The 21,084-nt window shown below is 38.4% G+C and overlaps 1 protein-coding gene across 1 annotated transcript in view; it reads right to left on the bottom strand.

Annotated features, from left to right (window-relative positions):
• Positions 1-1,074: 1,074 nt before the first annotated feature.
• Positions 1,075-21,084, bottom strand: part of LOC143695177 (uncharacterized) — a 213,823-nt gene continuing 193,813 nt past the window's right edge. Inside the window, exons 6-7 of the mRNA XM_077185610.1 lie at positions 4,539-4,655; positions 1,075-3,453 (exon numbers count right to left, since the gene is read on the bottom strand). Of these exons, the coding sequence (XP_077041725.1) occupies positions 3,264-3,453; positions 4,539-4,655 (307 nt within the window). The 3' untranslated portion in view covers positions 1,075-3,263. The remainder of the gene's footprint in view (positions 3,454-4,538; positions 4,656-21,084) is intronic.

Below are 21,084 nucleotides of genomic sequence, written 5' to 3'. Positions count from 1 at the left end.
AATAGGGTGAACACGGTGTTGTTTATAAACTGGAGTTTTTGATCTTGACACAGCTCCACACTAAAGACGTAATGGAAATGGGCACTTCAGGTAGCAGCAAATTTAGAATCAAGGCGGGGGGGGAAAATATGCATTTGAGTGATTTGCACAAAACCTAACGGAGAAAAAATGCCCCATCACTGTTGAATGAATATTCTATCAAGAGTGCTGCCACATTCTGTTCTACTGAGATTAACTTTACCTGCTGAATGCTGTGAAATTTATTTCAGTGGCCTATGACCACCATATATCAGCATCCGACCCCTATCTATATAAAACAATAAGCATGATCTTAAGGCTGTCTTAAAGGCTGTCTGAGAGATGTATATTTACTGACATATAACCTGACTAAAGCCAAACATCATTACCCCTGTGACTGATTGGAGGGCAGTCATAACTTAACAGTTTTATTTCCCTTCTACAGCTGAGCTCCTTGACCACGCTGGCTGAGCTGACATGGAATTTCAAGTCTTGTTACCAGCTCAATGGTTCTCTTATTTAGAAAAAAAAAGGGAAGCGGGGGGAGGGGAGTGCAGGGAAGGTTGGAAAAGAAAAGGCACTTCTTCATTTAGGTTCTCCATCTTGATCATTGCTGATGGGCTATCAATAATTTCAACTTGATTAAGCAGCTGGCTGAAGGTTAAATAAATTCTGCCTGTTGTTTGCATGAATCATACCTGAATTCAAAAATTTTAATTTGAAGCAAATTTCTTTTTGGTTGCTCCTTAGGAAGTTCTTATAGAGTCCAAAATAGGCTAGAAAAGTTATTGTTGTGGAGAAGCACAATATTAAAGTCAGTGGGGCAAAGCAACTACACTTTGAAATCTCTAAAAGGAAATGTAAAGGTATGATCAAGGCCTTATATATGTATATACACATTCCCCAGTTCAGATGAGAACAACAAGACCAGAGGTCAGCAGTTATCTTCCAGTGAAAAGGAATCTGCCCAATGGCTTTAACAGATTGATAAAATCTAAGAGCTGTCTACTGATTCATGAATGGGCCATGATTTTAAGAGAAAATAAAGTGGCTCATGCCGTTTTGCCTGCACTAGGTTCAATTGTCTTGTGCACTACTATTTTGACAGCCAGAGAGTTATTTACAGCATGCACAGCTATCTACATGTCTCAGCCAATGTGAGTACTAGTACTCTGTTCATAATGCATTCTCTAGACTCAGCATTCCTCTTATTTGCATCAGCATTATTGTTTATTTAAGTATTTACTTCTTGGGAGTATTCCTGTTCTGTTTCAGTAGCAAAGCTCAAAGCCCAGTATGAATCAAATACACATGCTCTCACATTTAGTTGTAGTAGGGTGATTTTAGAGCAAACACACTCCTTGTTACTGAGACACAAGAAAATGCACACTGAAATTTGTCTAAAATAATCAGAATAGTTAGTGACTTAAATAGCAGGTGGTGTCCTGTTAAAGGAGGAGGAGAATTATGTTTATAGCTGCTTTGCCTCATACTGGTTTATGTGTATAGTCTACTTTTACGCAAGAGTTGATTTTTTCTTAATCAAATTACCTGCATTTTCAGTAGTTTGCTACTGAAAGGCAGAGAAGTGATTTAGAGAGAGGAGTCAGATTTGGGTCACAAAAGGGCTGCCAGAGAAGGACTTTAGACAAAGACACGGAGAGAGAGGAAAAGGGAAATGGGTGCAAACTGAAAGTGGGCAGGGTTAGAGTAGATATTAGGAAGAAATTCTCCCTGTGAGGGTGGTGAGGCCCTGGCACAGGTTGCCCAGAGATTCTCCGTCCCTGGAAGTGTTCAAGGCCTTGTTGGATGGGACCCTGAGCAGCCTAGTCTGCTTTCCCTCCTCTGAACTACCATTCTAACTGTACCAATGGCATCATGCATGGAACTGTGTTTTTTCCAGCCTACATGTGCTTACTCACTGAAATCTAAAATGGCATCATTTCTGCCATTTGATTCGTCTTACAGTGAGAGAACAGAGACGGGATCCAGCCTTCTCTGGAAGCTTTCCATGGGGCTTCTCAAACCACCATCTGGATTGTTAACCTCCTGTTTCTTCTCTGGAGGGCAGCATCCCCATGTCACACCAGAGGAGCTTGGAGTCACCACTCCTCCTTTTGATCTTCAAGTGAAGGACTTGCAGGCATAATAGTCACCCTAACTCAGATGCAGATTGCTCCAAAACAGCATTTTATAGCACAGCTTGCCCTCTAGCTTAACATTTTGTAGCTCCTGCTTCCCAGTCCTACATAATGAAACATTTCATGGATTACTGACTACATAGCTGGTGTGCTTCATTGGTTTTAAGACAAGAACACTTCTTTGGCTGTGCTTTGTCCTCACACTTCCGGGAACTTTAAGAAACAGAAGGAAGAGGATGCCCCTCCTCAAAGAGCTGTGTGAGTTAAACAAATAGAAACCCCAAAGTATTTATCTTACCCCTCCCTCTTTTACAAAAAGCTTAATATGGATATCTTCCTTCAAATTACTTATGGTGAGTTAGAGTCATAGAAGAGTTTGGGTTGGAGAGGACATTCATAGATCTAGCCCAATACCCCTCCAAGTGAACTGGTTTATCTTCTACCAGATCAGGTAGCTCAGAGCCCCATCCAACTTGACCTTGAATGTTTCCAGCAATGGGGCATCTACTGCCTCTCTGGAAAATGTGCTGTGGTTCTTCACCACCCTCATCATAAATAATTTCTTCCATATATCAGGCCTGAATCAACCCTCTTTTAATTTAAAAACATTATGCTTACTAAACTTTAAATTGGGAAAAAAATAATTTCCACTATAAAAATAGTTCATAAGTTCAATCTAAAACTGCTAGTTGTTCATCACTGTCATTTATGTATCTGTCAATAGCTAAGAAAATACTGTCCTAATAAAACAGTAGGCTGCAATCAGCTATTAATATAATTCAGTGACTTGGCAAAAGCCAAGTGAAAGTTGTTCATTAACTCACATATTTTTACAAGTTAGAGACCCATGGCAGCAATCTCACAACAAGGATATTAACTGGAATGAAGTTATAAAACATTTTATGGAAGCAAAAAGTACACACAATCATATTTTATTAACAAATTCTTAACCTTAGAAATTTCAGTGCTCATATTCAAATCCCCCTGGTCAGCTTACCCCAGAGAGAAGGTACTCTTAGAGACTACCTTCTTACTTAGAGAAGGCCTTGTTCCTTCTCTAAGTCCAGTGGACTTTTGTGAGGAATGATTCAAGTAGAAGGATAGTCAAAACAATTGAAAATTTGGAATGTGAAATAGGTCTATTACCAATTGCCTCTGTTGGTTGCCATGAAGGGAGCAGGAAAAAAAGAAAAATGTTGTCACAGTCTTCAAAGTTTCATAAAGACACATCTGTGAGTTCGCAGTTCTTTGCAAAGCTTCTGCAAAAGCATCAGGTGTTGGTTTTTTAAAAACCCTTTAAGGAATTAAAAGCCAAGTATTGGTATCAGTTCCATACTGACTAAACATAAATTCATTGTATATGTTACAGAGATGCTGGAATTACTGTCAGTTTTGAGGACACTGTATGTGCATGTAAATATATGCACACTATATATACATATATATATATATATATGCTATATATAGATATATAAATATACACACACACACACACAAATACACAAAGTGATTTTTAGTATCAGTATTGTCCCACGTAAGCAACTGACCATTGTGCCTGATTGGAAAAACTATCACTTCCAAAAGAAACCAGTACTGAGCAATGGAACACAAAGGGATCACCTCACTACAACTGCACAGCTTATCTAGTTTTTTGGATTTTCTCCTTTTGGGAAGGCTACTGTGGGGCATTCATGGATTTCGGACACATCAGCTTCTATCCTGAACTTTCTTATACTTCTATTACATCCTGAGTGATTTTCTTTCAAGAAATCTTGTTGATCATAGAATCACAGAATGTTTAAATGTTGGGAGGGACCACAGTGGGTTATCTGGTCCAACCTCTCTGCTCAAGCTGGATCATCCCAGAGCACATGGCACAGGATTGTGTCCAGAGGGTTCTGGAATATATCCCATGAGAGAGACACCACTCCCTCTCTGGGCAGCCTGTTCCAGTGCTCAGTCACTGCACAGTGAAGAAATTCTTCCTCATGTTGAGCTGGAACTTCCTGTGCATCAGTCCCTTCACCACCTTTGTGGCCTCCACTGAAGCCAGGTGCTCCACATCTCTGTGTCCTGAGGAGCCCAGAATGTGGTTCATATCTGTAATGAACCACAACTCTTGTGCCAGTGGGCACAGCACTCCAGAGTGGCCTCAGCAGGGCTGAGGAGAGGGGCAGGATCACCTGCCTGCCCTGCTGGCACTCCTTCCCGAGGCACCCAGGATCCCGTTGGCCCACAGGGCACTGCTGGCTCAGGGACAGCTCATTTTCCACCAGGAGCCCCGGGTCCTTCTCCACAGAGCTGCCTCCCTGCAGGTCAGCCCCAGCCTGTGCTGCTGCCTGGGGTTGTTCCTCCCCATGTGCAGGACTCTGCACTTACCCTTGATGAACTTCAGCCACCCTGTCTGTCTCTCCAGCCTGTCCAGGTCCCTCCCAAGGCTGCACAGCTCTCAGGGGGATCGGCTGCTCCTCCCAGCATTGTGTCATCAGCAAACTCCTGAAAACATGCAGAAAGATTATGTTAAATTAGAGAAATGTATTTCTCTAGTATCTTGACCACTTTAAATTTGATATGATAGTTTTGATTTGATATGATAGTTTTCAAAATTCTTTATTCATTACAGATATGAACCACAACTCTTTCTTTTTTATTTTTTAAACATAACATTTAAAAACTATTTAGCCATACAATTTATTGATATATCTGTAGACAATGTCTCTTTTCTGACTGAGTGCTATTTCTTTGGGTGTTCACACCATATAAAAACTTGTAAAGTCTATTAGCAGAAAAAATAAATACATTAAATACTTTTTTTATTTCCTCTGCCCAGAGGTTCTTTGCCAGGGAAGATGCTCTAATTCTCACCTACCTCAAAATTAGCAATGCATTCTACATGTAAAGAAAACTGTTAACCCAGGAGTCATAAATCAGATTTATTGCAAGAAAGAAAAAACCCTGTTTTTCCATCAAATTCCATTTTTCTGTAACAGTCTCTCAGCTGTTACTTTGATAATCTCTGCTTGATTCTGCAGTCACTTAATTGGGGATCTTCCAAGCCACATTATGTTCATCTGATGGTAGAATTTATCTCCTCAGGCAACAAATTTGGGGACCAGAATTTATCCACCAAGAGATTTAATTCCACTGAAGGGTAAATTAAGGTGGATTTGTAATGTCTTTGTTTATCCTAAAAAATTAAATATATTGAAAAAGTTGAAAGCAGATTTAATTTAAAAGAAAAGTAAGGCCATTATATAAACAGCAGCAGATCTCATCCAGAATATGTCACATAAATATCATACTATCAAACAAGAAATGTAAATTATCATACATACTCTATAATCGAAAAGTGTATTATACATTAGTGAAGTCACCCATTTATCTAATCATAATCAGTTCCAATAAAATCTCATTTAGGAAAGTTGAATGTAGTTCAGGGTGGATGGTTATGAGGATATCACTCATGTGAGTATGCACCGAAACAGTTTTGAAAGACAGTTTGTATACATAGAAATCCAATTATTGCCTACCTCATCTGAAAGGAACTTTCTCTGATAAGGGCTAAAACTGTGGCATTCAGAACTACCATAAAAGTAAAGCAAGTATACTGAGCAATGGCTTTAAATGTTTTTAAAAAAAATTGTACTCCAACAAGACATTTGCAAAAGTCAATACATTAAAACACCATGTTATTCTTGTAAGAGAGGCTTTAAAATCAGAGAAAAAACCTGATATGTCATTTGAAAAAGTTCTGATGATTTACAACAGACTGGATCCAAACCTCTCATGACTGGTTATAAATCCAACCTTTCAGCAGTAGAAGAATTTACCAAACATTTGCAAGTCTGTTGCAAAAGGTGCTGAAGTGCAACAATTTTCTACCGCTGCTACTCTTCTGCTGTAGCATTTTAGGTAAAAAAGTCTCCGGACAGGAGAAATAAGTGATTTTATTGAGCTTGTTGACATAAACCCCAACAAAACAGACTAATTTTCCTATTCATAAATTGCAAATGAAATATGGAAACATTTGCAATCTTGATTTCGATAACAATGCTGGTGACTTAATCCAGCAATAAATTAATATGAATAGAATGTATGTCATGACTGCAGCAGAAGAAGCAGTTCATGGTGAATATGTGATTTGGTATCATGAGCACTTCTGAAGTTAGCATAATTGTTTCTTTAATTCTGTTTCTCTATTTGTTGTTCAAAGCTACTCATCTAATTACTTGCAATAATTTCTCTTAACCTATGGATTATTTATTATATACCTATCACTCTTCCATCATTGCTGCCTCAGCTATACTGATTTTGTCTCTTCTACATGCTCCAAAATTCAAACTTTCTAAAGAGCTGGTCTGCACTCCATTGTGAATACTCACATATGTACATATGGATGGCAATATTTACATGCAGATATATTCAAACTATTTGTGAATGGGCCAATAGCATAGAGAGTTACAACCCAAATATCTACATGTCTTTGCTAAATGGGTTACAAGAAGATAGAAAACAAACTTGAGAAAAAGAATAACCATATATCCTCTTGAATTTTTTGGTACTTACTATGCTCCAGGTATCAGTACCCACCAATATCCATCAAATACTGTGATTCCACCATATTTCTTATATTGTGATTTGTTTGTTTCTTCACAAAATCCAGTGGATTCTGAACAAGGGGCTTCTTCAGAAACCCATGGGGGAAGAAAAAGCTATTTTAACTACCCTGGTTTTGCAGCTGTAGCTAGCCCTGATTTGCTCAGCTAGATGCGTAACCATACATACATGCAATTTATCCAATTTTAACAATTTAGAACAGACTAGGGCACTTAGAACATAACCATGATGATCCACGGGAGTGATCAGGATACCTTATTCCCATTTCTGTGTTCTGTTGCAATATTTAAAAGTAGGAGAGGGCTAATTTACAAGTTTACAGTCTGTTTTTATAAGGGAATTACCAAGGAGTTTTCAACCACGTGTAGATGGAAACCAGACTGAACACTATACTAGCAAACATTTCCTGTTTAAATTGACTCTTGACTAGATATTGGCCATCTCCCACCTCTCTGCACCTCTTCAATTCGATGAAATGTGGACACCTCCAAAGTTCCATATGCAGCTCTGTAAGAATTCACTGTGGTATCACTCATTTCCATTTCTAAGTAGGCTTGATTGTGACTTGATTGACCTGATCCAAATTATCTGCTGTGCTCACTCTCCAGCCTTGAGACCATCTATGTTGTTGTGACACTGCTGGGAGATGTCCTCTGCAGTCACTCTCTGATCAAACCCAAGTGAAGCTGAAAAATGCTATGTGCCTTCATATATCTCACTTCACAGATCCCTCATCCACTTCTCTCCCCGTAATCCTGCTGTTGTTCCTGCTATTTTCTTCTCAAACTGTAGGAACACAGACCACAGGTGGAGGAATGCCCAGCATTTACAAATACTGCCAACAAACCCTCTGAATTAACAAGAGCCTGGGGCTGAGCATATGGAACTGCCCAGGGAAGTAAGGTGCACTCAGATTACACATACACCTGGGAGGATGATTCTTTCTCAGCTCCACTGCATTTAAACTCACCCACCATCACATAATTCTAATGACAAAACACAGCACAAAAAGGAGATCTAGCTCATCTCTCCAGAAGATTACTGTTCTAGAAAGGCCAAATAGCACGAAGAACTAGATGGGTTCCCAACACAAATTTAAAGAGAAGGTCAAATACTGCAAGCTCAAAGGCTTTTACAGCTGAAGAACTATGTCTAGTGAGATTCAGGAGGTGACAAGGTGCAGGAGGAATGCTACACCCAATATTTCTACTTAGAATTTCATTCCATTCTCCGACTGTCCCAACTGCTTTAAGAGATCATCTTCACCTCAGCCTGTAAAAAATAGTGTTATTAATGTACTGGTATGAAGACCAACTCTTGTAACAATATTTTAAAAATCCACTCCTTAATATTTTGGTATCAATCCTGTAAGATTCAGCTTGACAAATGGTATGAAAGGCCTCACTTGAAAATCTCGTTCACTTTGAGAACTCTAACACCCATTCCCTAGAGAACTTATTTTTTTGCAGTCCCAACAGAATATGTGAACTTTAAATTATTTCATTTAAGAAAAATAAATCTACAGTAGAAAAAAAATCTGTAAAGTTATGCAGAAAGCTAAAACCTGCTTACTCTTCTCCTTCCCAGTTCATATCATCTAGCTTAAACCAGCAGTGAATTATTTTGAAATATGTTGGGCTTTAGCCAGCAGTTTAAATGAATATATGTGATTTAGTTCATATTTTCAGGCCTCTTTATTAAATACCTCCCAGTTCCATCTTGCCTAATATTTGATCCAGCAAGTTTAATGACCATTCCTTCATTAAACATTACAAGCTTTTTAAGACCCTGACAGTGCTGCATTTCATCCTATAACCTAGTGCTGCTACAAAGTCAACACTGTGTGCCAAGTTAATCCCTCGTGTCCACTAATTATGTCCAGTGCTGCAGCTTCTTGGGTGAGCCTGAATCAGTGGGGAAGTGCAGGATTTCCAGGCCAATGGATTCGGCACTCCAGCTATATCTCATGTCTTGACACTAGATGTCAGCGAAGGGTAATTGTTGTCTCAATTTAGAGGCCAGCCTAGGTAGCTGCTAGCAACCTCTGTTAATGTTTTATAGCAAAGGTGAAGTATAGCTTAATACAGGCATCTGACATATATTACAATAAAAAAGGATATAGTTGTCTAGTGTTTTTAAAGTCAGTCATAAAAGATGAATAATGATGCAGTTTAAAGCTAAAAGACAGCTGCCAAGCTGAATGGCTTTGATGGATGTCTAAACACCCAGTGTAGAGAAAACCTGTTCCCTAGAGACCACCATCCAAAAAATTAATTACTACAATTCAGCATCTTTAAATGTGCCACTTAATATACTGCCACCATAATTAAATTTCCAGCCCTGTGACCTTGAGACCATTTCCTGAGATAATAAATGAGATCAAGGTTTAATCAATGCAGATGCAAGTAGAAACTGTCCGAGGAAGCACAAAACCATCACAATGTAGTCAAGGTCAGGAAAGAAAAACCAAGTGAAGCTGCGAGTCAACACTAATTGCTTTCTTATGATAAAAGATGTTTATTTTAATTTGCTTTATTTGCAAACAGTTCCATTGTGTACTCTCTGACAGCAGCTTTTAAACTCTAGCCACAGACGAAGTCAGTAGAGGGCATATTTGTCTCCTTGTGTAGATAAGCACTTTCTGGAGCAAGTGAAGCCATATTTGGTTGCACACTGAGATCTGATAGCTCATCACACATCAAACAATACAGAGACAAGACACAACTGACTGCCTCAGGTACACTCCTTTCTCTCTGGTGCAAGAAACCAAACAAAAAAGAAGAGACTTTGGGTAGTGATATGGAGATGTGAGAGCTATTTTACGTCCTTTTGAAGTTGGAGTGACACAAAGGGTATGGCCTGACTTCTACTTTTGGACTGTATTAAAATGCGAAATCAGATGCTGTATATGCATGTACAATGTGTCTGGTAAATACAGAAGTAGCTGTGTTTATATATAAAACCACCAGAAACATGCAACACCACCCAGTAGAGGACCTATTATTTTGACAGAGGTAAATATTATTGGGGCATTCAACTTAATGAGTTGAAGTGAAAGTCTCTGGAACTGAGCCAAATCTCCTTAATTGTATGCTCTTAGAGAAATTATAAGCAGCTGATTATGGGGGTGGGGAGTCATACACTAAACAAAAATAATGTAACTTTTTGAGACAGCCTTGTTTAGAGGTAGCCTTCCTTAATTCCAACAAGTCTAGAGTGGAAAAAAGTTTGTGTTCTGATATCTGAACCCTCAGAACCTGAAAAAGCATAGAAGTCATCAGTAAGAGAGAAGAGACTGTGAAACAATGCAGACAGTACATCTTTGAATAATAGTACTTAGACATACTGTTTTGTAAAATAGGTATTAAACAACAATATCAATCTTGTCAACATTAAATAGATTCAATTATGACCACTGTAAATTCCAAGGTGAAACTGTATCTGATATAATAGAAATAACCTCTATAAATACCTCAAGCAGATCAGGGGGCCTGGTGTGATATACAGAACCCCAGTAGCAACAGGGAGCTCTGAATTTACTCCATAGTGAGGCCAATTTTTGGTACAAAAATTTGTATCAAACCCTAAAAAGGACAAAACAAGACAGTCCAATAACCAAGAGTGAGTAGAGAGTTCCAGTCTCAGAGGAGCTCCACAGCCATGGGGACAGGGGAAGTAAGAGCCTGCTGCGCTGCAGCTTTGACTTCACAGAAGGGTTCCAGGGATAACTCCTCAGGCCCTGTTCCCTGAGCACGCGAGTCACAGCACTGTGCTGTCCTGGGACTCCTCCTGTTCAAGGGGACATCCTGAAGGTGCACTGAGGGTGATTAACACAGTTATCTTCTGGTCAAAGCCTACCAACTACCCTGGAGAAAGGGAAAGTATTGGTAAAACTGTCAGGTCTACAATGTGATGCAACTAAATCACCTCTAGGACTCAATCCAGCCATAAGCCTAAAAGATAAGTAGTAGTAACCTAGAAAAACAAACAAACAAATCAACCAAACCCCCAAGGTATTACTGTCTCAGAACAAGGTCTTCTGGGGGATGGAGATAGACAGTAGAATTTTACTTGACTGAGGCTGAGACAGTACTATACTGAAAAATCCAACATTTGTTGAAAATTGCGCTTGTTTCAACTTCAGTTGAATGCCTTTAAATTTGGATTCAAAATATCTGCTGAAGTTAACACTTTCAAAATTTCCATGGGCTTTTGTCTACATTCCTGTGTTGGTAGGTCAGCTGGGAAATGCCCTCTCCCCGACTTGAAACTTCCTCCTGTCATTCTGTAAGTACCAGTGAGACCTCTAGAGAATGAAAGTAAGGGGAAACAAAGCCTTAACTCTTAAGTGACAGGCTGGTGCTGTAAATAATGCACTGTTCTAACACATTCCCAGGAAATCTCATTGCATGACAGTCACTCTGCCAACACTGGCAGTTCCCATCTTTTCTTATTGAAAGATCTATTTAGATGCATCAAGACAACCTGAAGGCTACTTCTGATAACAACAATGGGCAGTTTTAAAGGAGAACAGGCAACATTTCAATTACAAATTTCTATTTTTTTTTTTAGCCTAATTTGGGCTCTTTGTGATAAACAAGATGTTTTACATATGCCTAGTAGTAATAATTGATAGTTCATGCTTCTTTGTGTTATACTTGTTAAAATATTTGCATTTAAAAGCAAAGTTGGACTTCTAGCTCTAGGCTATGTATGTGTTTTTCCTAAGGAGTCTCAACTAGAAGAAACATTTTGAATTATAATTGTCTTCCAAATCTGAAATTAAGAGAGACAGAAAACTGTTAACCCTTCACTTATATCACTTATCTATGTGAAAACAAAATGTGATTTAGGAAAGTTTAGTAGAGACCTAGTAGATATTCTGGAATCACTTGACTCTCCCTGTATCCAATCACAAAGATTAGACATATGACTACAGATTACTGTGAGGGGTTGGAAGATCAGGCCTCAGGTAATTAGAGCATCAGAACATTTGTACTTTATGAGGAGATCAGTTTTACACTTTAAAGCTTTATAGCCTGGTTCAGAGAAGCAATTTACTTGAAACTTTACAGAAAGTAGTAATAGATTATGAAAGAAAGATCCAATGTTCAAAACAGCTCTTGAACTACTCACACAAGCTTTCCTTACCTCCAAAAAGCTGTGTTGTATAGAATGCTTCCTATGTTGGACGTAGGGTGCTTTCCATTGTATGCATGACAGAAATATGGAATACAGGGATGCAAATACAATGTTTTTAACTGAGGCATCTATAAGAAAGGATATAACATTTGAACAACATTTTCAAAAGTGACTTGTTACTTTGGGATGTGCATAGGGAAACATTAAGAGTACTCTTCAAGAGGCTGAGGAGATAGAGACATCTGTCTCTGCTGCTCCTTCTCCTCAGGGGAACCACTGCTCACACTCTTCTCCCCTGCTCCAGCACAGGGTCCCTCCCCTAGAACACAGTCCTGCACAAAATTCTCCAACATGAGTCCAATCCCAAGGCTGCAGTTCTTCACATCCTGCTCAGAGTCCCCAGAGTCCCAAGTTCTGCCACCAAACCTGCTCCAGCGTGGGCTCTTCCCCATAGGTTCTGACAGGCTGGTCCTGATTTCCCACAGAGTCATGGCCTCCTTCAGGCACCCTGCTCTGACGTGGTCTCCCTCCAGGGGCTGCAGGTGGATTTCTGCTCCACCATGGACTTCCATGGGCTGCAGGAAAATCTGCTCTAGTGGCTTGAGCACCTCCACACTCCCCTTTTCCACTGAACTTGGTGTCAGCAGAATTTCTCTCCTGTATTCTCATTCACCTCCCCAACTGCAATGGCTGTTGTGCAAGTTCTCCCTGCTTCTGGAAGAAATTGTATCCCATCCCCTGTTGCTGACAGGCTCAGCCCTGGCCAGCAGTGGGTCTGTCCTGGAGCTGGCTGGCATTGGCTCTATCAGACACGGGGAAAGTTTCTGGTGCCTTCTGGCACCTTCTCTCAGACACCACTCCTGGAGCCTCCCACTACCAAAGCCTTGCCACACAAACCAAATCTGTTGCTAAACCTGACAGAACTCTGCAGCTGCTGTAGAGCTGGGCCTCCCTCTTCCCTCCCACACTTATGCATTCTTTCAACAGATTTTGTGCCAAATCATACCTATTTTAATCTTTCTTGTTTTGCTCTTGGTCAGTAAAAATCATCTAGAAAAAAAATTTTAAATGTGTCTAGAAAAAGAAATGAGAATGAATTAACAACTTGACAGTGGCAAGTTGTGAACTACTTTCTTCTGTAGATACAGAAAATCATATTGTTTTGTAAGATCAATTTGAGGTAAAAAATAGTGTAGATTAAATAGTTTGCAATATTATTCTTTGGTCAAGAAGGACATCAGTGTATATACATCAGTCACTATATCCAGCTGAGGGCCTTGCCCACAGTGTCCCAATCAAAAAAATGAAGTTTTAATTGGCTTTGAAATACTTAATTGTCCTTGCCAAATATGGGCATCAACATGTTTTGCTGGAATAAGAGACTTTTTATTAATAGATTCCTTTTTCACATCCTCCACTGAAGATGAGAGAACTAAGTGCTTACAGTGAAACAGTAGGGAGGCTTATTAAATCAATACACATCTGTTAGATAATGGGCTCTAAGTCAAGAATGTTATTCTGAAAACCTCTCAGCAAAATGCTGCTTGTTTGGCACTGTTTTCTTACAGCTATTCCCTCGTTGAAGAATCCCCTCCAGAGCTGACCATCTATTTTGTAATGTTCAGTTCCTAACAAGCGTGTCCAAACATCTCTGCCAAATGGAAAGGATTCTCCAAAAATCTCAGCAATATTCTCAATTATGCCAGCAAGTGACAGCAAGAGGCTGTGAAGTTTAAATCTCTTCATCCCACAACAGAAGGTTAAGGCCTTAAGAACACTATGTTAGCTAATAGGAACCAAAAAATCCCCTATACCAGTTGCAATATACTGAGAACAATTTGTAATGACATCTTGAAATATGACAAAATTAGACATAGATATATATCAATACACAAATATAAAATATATTAATGTATTAAATATATATTATATGATTCATGCTCCTCAATTAAAAATACTTCACTTGCATATCTGTTGGGACATGTGGGCCGTTCATGTGTATGATCAGCATCTCTCAGCTCAGTCAGCAGACACTGTTCCTAAGCATTCCACCTCTCTCTTATAAAGCCTCTCTAAAAGAGTCACTTCCCAGGCTGTGTGTGCATTCTCATCTTTTTTCTGTCTTGCTTATTTTTGGTGCAAAACGTGTGAGGCAAAGATCGCCCCTTGCAGTACCTATGAACTGCTCAGCAATTTCATTCAGAGTCCCTGGGCATTATTGTAATAGATCTGAGTAAAATAATATTTACCTGGTTAGAGATGGGTAAACATTTTACCTTTACCATGCTAAAATAAGCACACCTCAATTCCTAGCTGGTGTGCTTGTATTACTTCAGAATGGAACAATAAAGAAACTTTAAAATTAACATATATTTAATGATGTAATTGTAATGAAGAGAAGCCTGTGCAAATTGCAAAGCAAGATGCTCTGAAAAAAATGGCAGGGAATGCAGATACCAGCTTATGCTTGTGACACTTCACTCACCCATGGTATTTTATTCCCATGATAAGCACATATTTGGCTGCTTCTGTAACACTTGAATTTGTGTTTTGTGTGCAAATGTTTTTCCTGTAGCAGGAAAACATTAATGAAAAATGTACATGTAAGGCTGTCACCTACTGACTCACCATGGTAATTCCTCATACAGTGGCTTCAGTGACAGCATTGAGCATGGGCAGAAAAACATAAGGGATGGCTGATGTTTGCACACTAAACAGTGTGAATCATAACGTGATATCAATATTAAGCTATCCCTTATAAAATGTTAAGGCCTTTTCATTTAATGAATAAGATGCTGCACAACAATAATCTGTACCTTTCCAAATTAGCCACAAACCATCTGGTTTCTCTCCAATTACTTCATTTTATTTTCTATATCTCTAAATGTTACTGACCTAAAAAAGATTTCATCAAAGGCGGTAGGAATCCTAACCCCTCTAGCAACTATTAAATTGGTCCACTCTGTGTCCTGTGCTGACAAATCATTATACTCCAGAGCCTTACAATCCATGGTAGTATCTCAATTAGGGATAAAGATGAAGCAACAGCATTCCAAATTCATCCATCCATCTAAATTTATTCTTAAATAAAACAAAAAAAAAATCAATATACAGGGATCCCTAGTCGGTCATTGCTAAGTTCACCCATAACAAAACACTGTTTCTGCAGTAAACAAACCAAGTGGTTTCAAAACAACAGTTTAAAGTTATGTACAGTGTCCTGCCTAAGTTTAATGACATTGGAAACAGCACAGTCTTCCTTTTTCTTTTGTTTTCTTCCATTTTGCATTGTACAAAAGCATAGATTTAAATTTAATTTAATTTTGATTTTTAACTTAATTTTTATTTTCATTTAGAGTTTACCTTGGCTATGCTTAATGAGTGAGGTCAGAGGTAACACATTCTGAAATTCAGGGTATCCAGAAAACAATAGTGAATTACTGAAAAAAACATCTGCTAAATGATTCTATTGATTTCTTAATTTTTGTTAACTGACCAACCTAGTATAGAGAGAAGAGTCCAGCTTAGCCCTTCCATTTCCAATGCTAAAACTGTTCCCAAATGCGTCATAAGGCCCACAAAATTTATTACCTTTGGCACTAAAACACTGATATCATGTGCCAACTGTTCAAGAGATTTCAAGTAAACTTGGAAGTGAAACGAGATTTTTTTTTTTGTCTTTAAATAGGCAAATATACATGTGGCTGAGCCACGCTTTCTAATGCTGAACGAGAATGACCAAACAACAGTAACTATTCTGCTTTTGGTGGCTCTTTTAAAGCCTAAATTTCAGTATGCTGGAAGTAGGCTCTTGAGGCAGCAGAAGCCGTTGTGGAGAAATGGAGCATTATTTGTGCCATTTCCGTAATTCCAATTTCCTGATTTTAGAAATCCAGTCTATCAGAGGCAGCAGCCACTAAATGGCTGCAATTACAGAATCCTCAGTTAAGAAAAATAAGCAAGCCCATTTCTTCTCAGAACAGCATTTGAGTTGACTCTAACTAAAACCTAACTAAAAGAAAAAGAAAGAAATGCAAAAAAAAAAAAAAAAGGCACAAATGCAGTGGGACCTGTGCCATCTGAGCAGGGAGTCTCTGGAGGTATAATGAGCACTTCCAACCTACTGCAGGTTTTCTGGTGTGTGGTGTCACCGGTACAATAGCACTTTTTTAATTGTGGAATGATTTAAAGGATCTTAAATACAGCTATGTCTCACTACTAAATCATTTGGCATCGGCTGGAACAGTCAGGAAAATATCTGGCAGTCTTTTTGCACTCCCTTTTATTAGAGCATGTGAACTTAGACTACAAGAAATTCTCCTTTAGGCAACAAACATTCTCATTTGTCTCAATATTTGGGATACTGGGAGCCAACCAGTAGAAACTACTTGCAGTGACAGCTTTTCCACATTGCTTTGGCATCATCATCCCCCACTTATCTAGGCTAAAACAATCAAGATTTTAAACACAAAGTCACTCCCTGGATGGGCTGCATAGGCAACTAGATCCCACAACTCCCTGGGTACTTTGAACTTGTTGCGATGCTCAATATAGTTACTGGACTTAGACTCTGTTTTAATGAATCTTGAGACAATGCTGAAGATACCTTAACGATTTTATAGCTTCAGATGCTTATAATAAAGTCTGTAATTTACCTACTTCCCCTTATCTTACAGGTGCCTCAATGAACACAACTATTGCAAATTAAATTTGAAACACTCAGTCTGTCATCGAATAGTGGGAATTTTCTGCTTATGTTTTACCAGTATTTTCAATTTAGCCATCAATTTTTTTGTTTCAAAGAACTTAGCAGATCCCACACACACACTAACTTCAGTAGGAGACCAAGGGCTGATCTAATTACTAACTAATCTGATCTAATTACTGACAAGCTGTCAGTCTAGGAAGGTTAGGTGACTGTAGGTATAGTTATTTTCACTAGCTCTATCCTTTTGAAATAAAACAGAGGTTGAGAGAAAACATTATCTTTAGATAATTCCAATATCAGGGTGCAGCTAGCTGCCCACCCCACCCAGTGGCATTTCATGCATTTCAAGCCATGACTACTTTAATGCACCACATGCCATTCTGTTAGCTTGGCACTCCTAAAAGGGGAGCACTAAAATTACAGGTCATGGTGGGCACAAAAGGAAAACAATCAGCTTCAGAAAATGAGTACTCTAGTTGCTAGACAAAAATTAATTAATTCATTTTGCTTTTTCAAAATGAAGTACAAGCCAGGTGAACACATTAATGCTGACTGTTCATCCAGGTGGGGACCATGCAGCTTTAATGGTTTACCTGCAGTTTTACAGTTATCTTAAGATGTGGTTGCTGTCTGTTGCTATGTTGTTACTTGTTCACTTAAAAACAATAGTTCTAATACTAGAATTTTTATTCTGAATAACCTTTTTTTCAGTCACTGCAGTGTCATATGTATTGGTGGGTCAAAATTTATAGCAAATTTTAAGTTCTCTTCCTGTGGAACAGAAAGTCTTAAGGCAGTTCTTCTTTGGCTAAGTGGTTTTTTGATTCTAAGATCATTAAGCTGTTTTTTCCCCTCTGCAGTTCAGAACTAATTCTTCTAATTGTAACCCCACATTTTGCTATTAATATGGGAGCAGTGAATATTTACACTGTGGGTGTTATGTACTGTAAACACATCTCTGGCATAACACTCACCAGCTTCAAAGTCCTTTGAAGCAGCCTTGATTCTGACTACCCCAGTTCCATCTGAATTACATCACTGTCTGTAAGGGAACAGCCTGGTACCTACTGTGAAATGAATACTCCTGCTATATCAATCTTTCCTAAATTTAGTATTTTATTGTGACCCATGACTTAATTCACCTTTTGTACTGCTGTGTTTGGTTATAATTTTATCTATTAATCATGTTAATCCAATAGATTGTGACTTAATCAAATGCAAGTCAATTACTTAGTCAAATTATATTTTTAATGAAAGACATTTTTTAAGGTTGTATACCAATTAGGGATGTGTTTAGAAAAGTGTGGACAGCTTTAGAGCATGGGAACATTTGACTCTGCCCTGAGAAGGTAGTTTTCATATCCACTTCCAGGTCAAGTAGTTTGAAGAACACTTCTGAACAGCAGGCAGTTGTACCTGTGCACCCACCTAAAAAAATACATGCATGGCTGCATGCTGTCAGATCCCAGGAAGGGATTAGGCTGGGTAGGCTTTGAAGAAGAGCCCATGACTTACCACATTAGCATTAAAATTAAGAGGAAGATTGCACTGTACAGCTCTAACTTGGAGAGGTTTGCTTGCATCTGATACATTAAGTTGCCTAACAGGTGTGTCCAATGTCACCAGTCCAACACCAAGATACCAAATGGCACCTTCAAGTTCCACAATGTACTCACCTTGGAAAGGAAAGGTTGTCCTTAATATCTGGAGACTGCCTCAGGTACCTGTGCTTGTGTCTCATTGGAAGGACAGGAATGTGAAAGTGCAGAGAACTGAGCAACTTAGGGATAAAATACTCTGACTTTATGGAGGGTAAAGTATTCAGCTCCTAGTCTTGTTTTTGTTTGATAATCCATTACACATTTTCTTCTAAATCTGACCAGTTTTCAGGTTCCCCTCCTTTTTTTTTTTTATTTCATTTTCCAGGTGAGGCACTTGATAAACTTCACTAGAGCTTGAATTAGACTGTGGCCAGTATCAAAGGCTCCAAAACAGTAACACGAGTGATTGCATGAGGTAGGCAGGAAGGAAGGCCCAGCTTCACACTTGTTCCTCTCTACTGTACACCTCATTTTTCTTTCTTACTGAGATGTGTCAAGCTGATCCTTGGTCCCATTTTAAAATATTCTGGTTTTCAATGCAAACATTTGATACATGATGCAATTATTCTGTTGTTAAAATGGAGGATGTCACTTAACTACTAAGCTCATTCCACACAGTGAGCTTTTAAAATGGCATTTTGTAGGTTCTAAGAAGTTTTCTTTCTAGGATGAAATTTAAATATTTTGGCTTCAATTTATGCTATGTGGCTGACCAGAAGGGACTCTAGTTGGAAAGTGGAACTTCTTATATCCTTCTTATATATATGCTTATGTATATAATTATATAGGGAAGACTTGGAAGGCAACAGCTTTCCAAACTTTGAATTTGCATAGTAAAACAAACATTAAGAATGCAGAAGACTTGGTCTAATACTGAGTGACATAAAACACAAAATACTTTTAGTCCGCAGATACACTGCATACAAAAGAGGAATATTTCAAGGAAACTAACCTTTATCACTTAAATTTGACCCTTTGCATTATTTTACTGACAAATACCTTACTGAAGAAGTAATCTCTAATTATATTACCAATATAATTGAAGTCTCCCCAAATGTCCAGTTTGAAGTAAATTAGCAATCTATACACATTGATTGGTATGACTTTCCAGCAGCAACTATGCCGTTTTTTTAAAACAACATGTCAATTTTATTACTGTGATTAGAATTAAAATAATTTGATTTACAAAACTGTTTTAATATTCTAAACTCTTTTCCATAAAAAATTGAATAGTTTTAATTTGCTGTTAATTGAATCTCAATAAATATTAAGCAACAGAGACACTTGGGGCTTTTAAAAGAAGTTATGCCAGTCAGCCAGAGCTCAAGTTTTCTCACAAAACTGATTGATGGCATGGAACATAGTAAACAATCTATTTTCTAGCTCCTAACAGCTACATGATGTCCTTGTTTCTTATAATAACAGGATTGCCAATCCAATATTGACAAAGCATCACCAGGCTGGAGCCAAGCTGAGCTCATGTCTCCATTTTTCTTTCTGGGCACATAAACCTTGTGCTGCAGCTCAGGAACAGCCAGCCCAGAGCAGTCCTGTCAGAAAGACAGAGCTCTTGGGGCACCTTAGAACATCAGACTTGCACTGACTGGATAAAAAAGCCACTCAAAAACGAAACTGGTTTGGGTCATTGTCCGGGTGTCAGGAGGACTGTGAAAGCCAGGTGTTTTCCTTACATCTGTACACTCTTCTGCATTTGGACTGAAGTGCACAAGGTGTTGGTTATGCACAAGATACTGGTTACCCAAGCACTCCCAGGAACTGTTTGTCATCTGCTGGATGTTGTGAGTGTAACCCTAAAATCTAGCAAGGTTTGCAAAAGTTCCTTTCTTTAAGTTCCAAACAATCAAAAAATCCTTATGGCCCAGGACCAAATCATGGTTAACACAAAACAGGACAAAATAAAACTATCCAAAACATCTGCGATTAACTTCAGGATTCTATAAAATCTAAATGTCCTGAATGTCTTTTGTGGACGTTACACAAACTCATCATCTGCAAATATGCATATGAAAGAAATTAAGTAAAAAATGCTGTACATACAGTAAATCACCGAATCACTATGTTTTGGAGAAGGGTGTTCTGTACAGCAAAGCTTCATGGAGCTTCCCTTCGAAGAAAACTAATCTGTAAATAATCTTCAGCTCAGTATCACAGCAATTTTTGTTTATTTTGTAAATGTACACCACATGACAGTGGCTCAGTCCTTTGCCAGAACTAATGACTGTTGAACCAGAATTAGATGCTTTATGAAGCAGTAACCACTGATTTAACTGCAGATTGCCATGCACTTATATTTTTACATGTAATATATGCAAAATATGTAAATATATTATATGTGTATATATATTAAATATATACACATATAATCATAAATTATATGGAATAGATTTATATAGAAAATAAAGACTATTACAGTCTGTACTAAACACAAAAATATTCTCAAGGCTTGACTGTCCAACACAACAACCAAACAATAAATTTATGTTTTACTTAGCCATGTAAGTGCTGTTAAAACTGGGGACAAATTCTGTTGGGTTGTCACATACCAAAATCCACACCAAATTCCAATTTTCTTAATAATTTTTAATTCTGACAAACATTCTACTCTACTCCCACCTCCCAAGATCTTAATGATCCTATTCTTCTTCCTGGAAGCCTTTTTGTCAGTTACAGTGACCAAAGAGTGTTGGCCTCTGTCTGGGATGGTTCAGTTTTAGCAGGTGTGGCATAAAGTAACTTTGATACTCAGTGCTGCAAAACTCACTTCTTCATCCTCCTGTTCACCAATTATGCTGAATTTTTCACAGTTCTAAATTTGTTCTAGTTAATACAGCTCTAG

This window comes from Agelaius phoeniceus, chromosome 13, assembly GCF_051311805.1.
Source record: "Agelaius phoeniceus isolate bAgePho1 chromosome 13, bAgePho1.hap1, whole genome shotgun sequence".
Lineage (NCBI taxonomy): Eukaryota > Metazoa > Chordata > Aves > Passeriformes > Icteridae > Agelaius > Agelaius phoeniceus.
The sequence above is the reverse complement of the archived record's forward strand: the minus strand, read 5'-3'. Positions and strand labels throughout refer to the sequence as shown.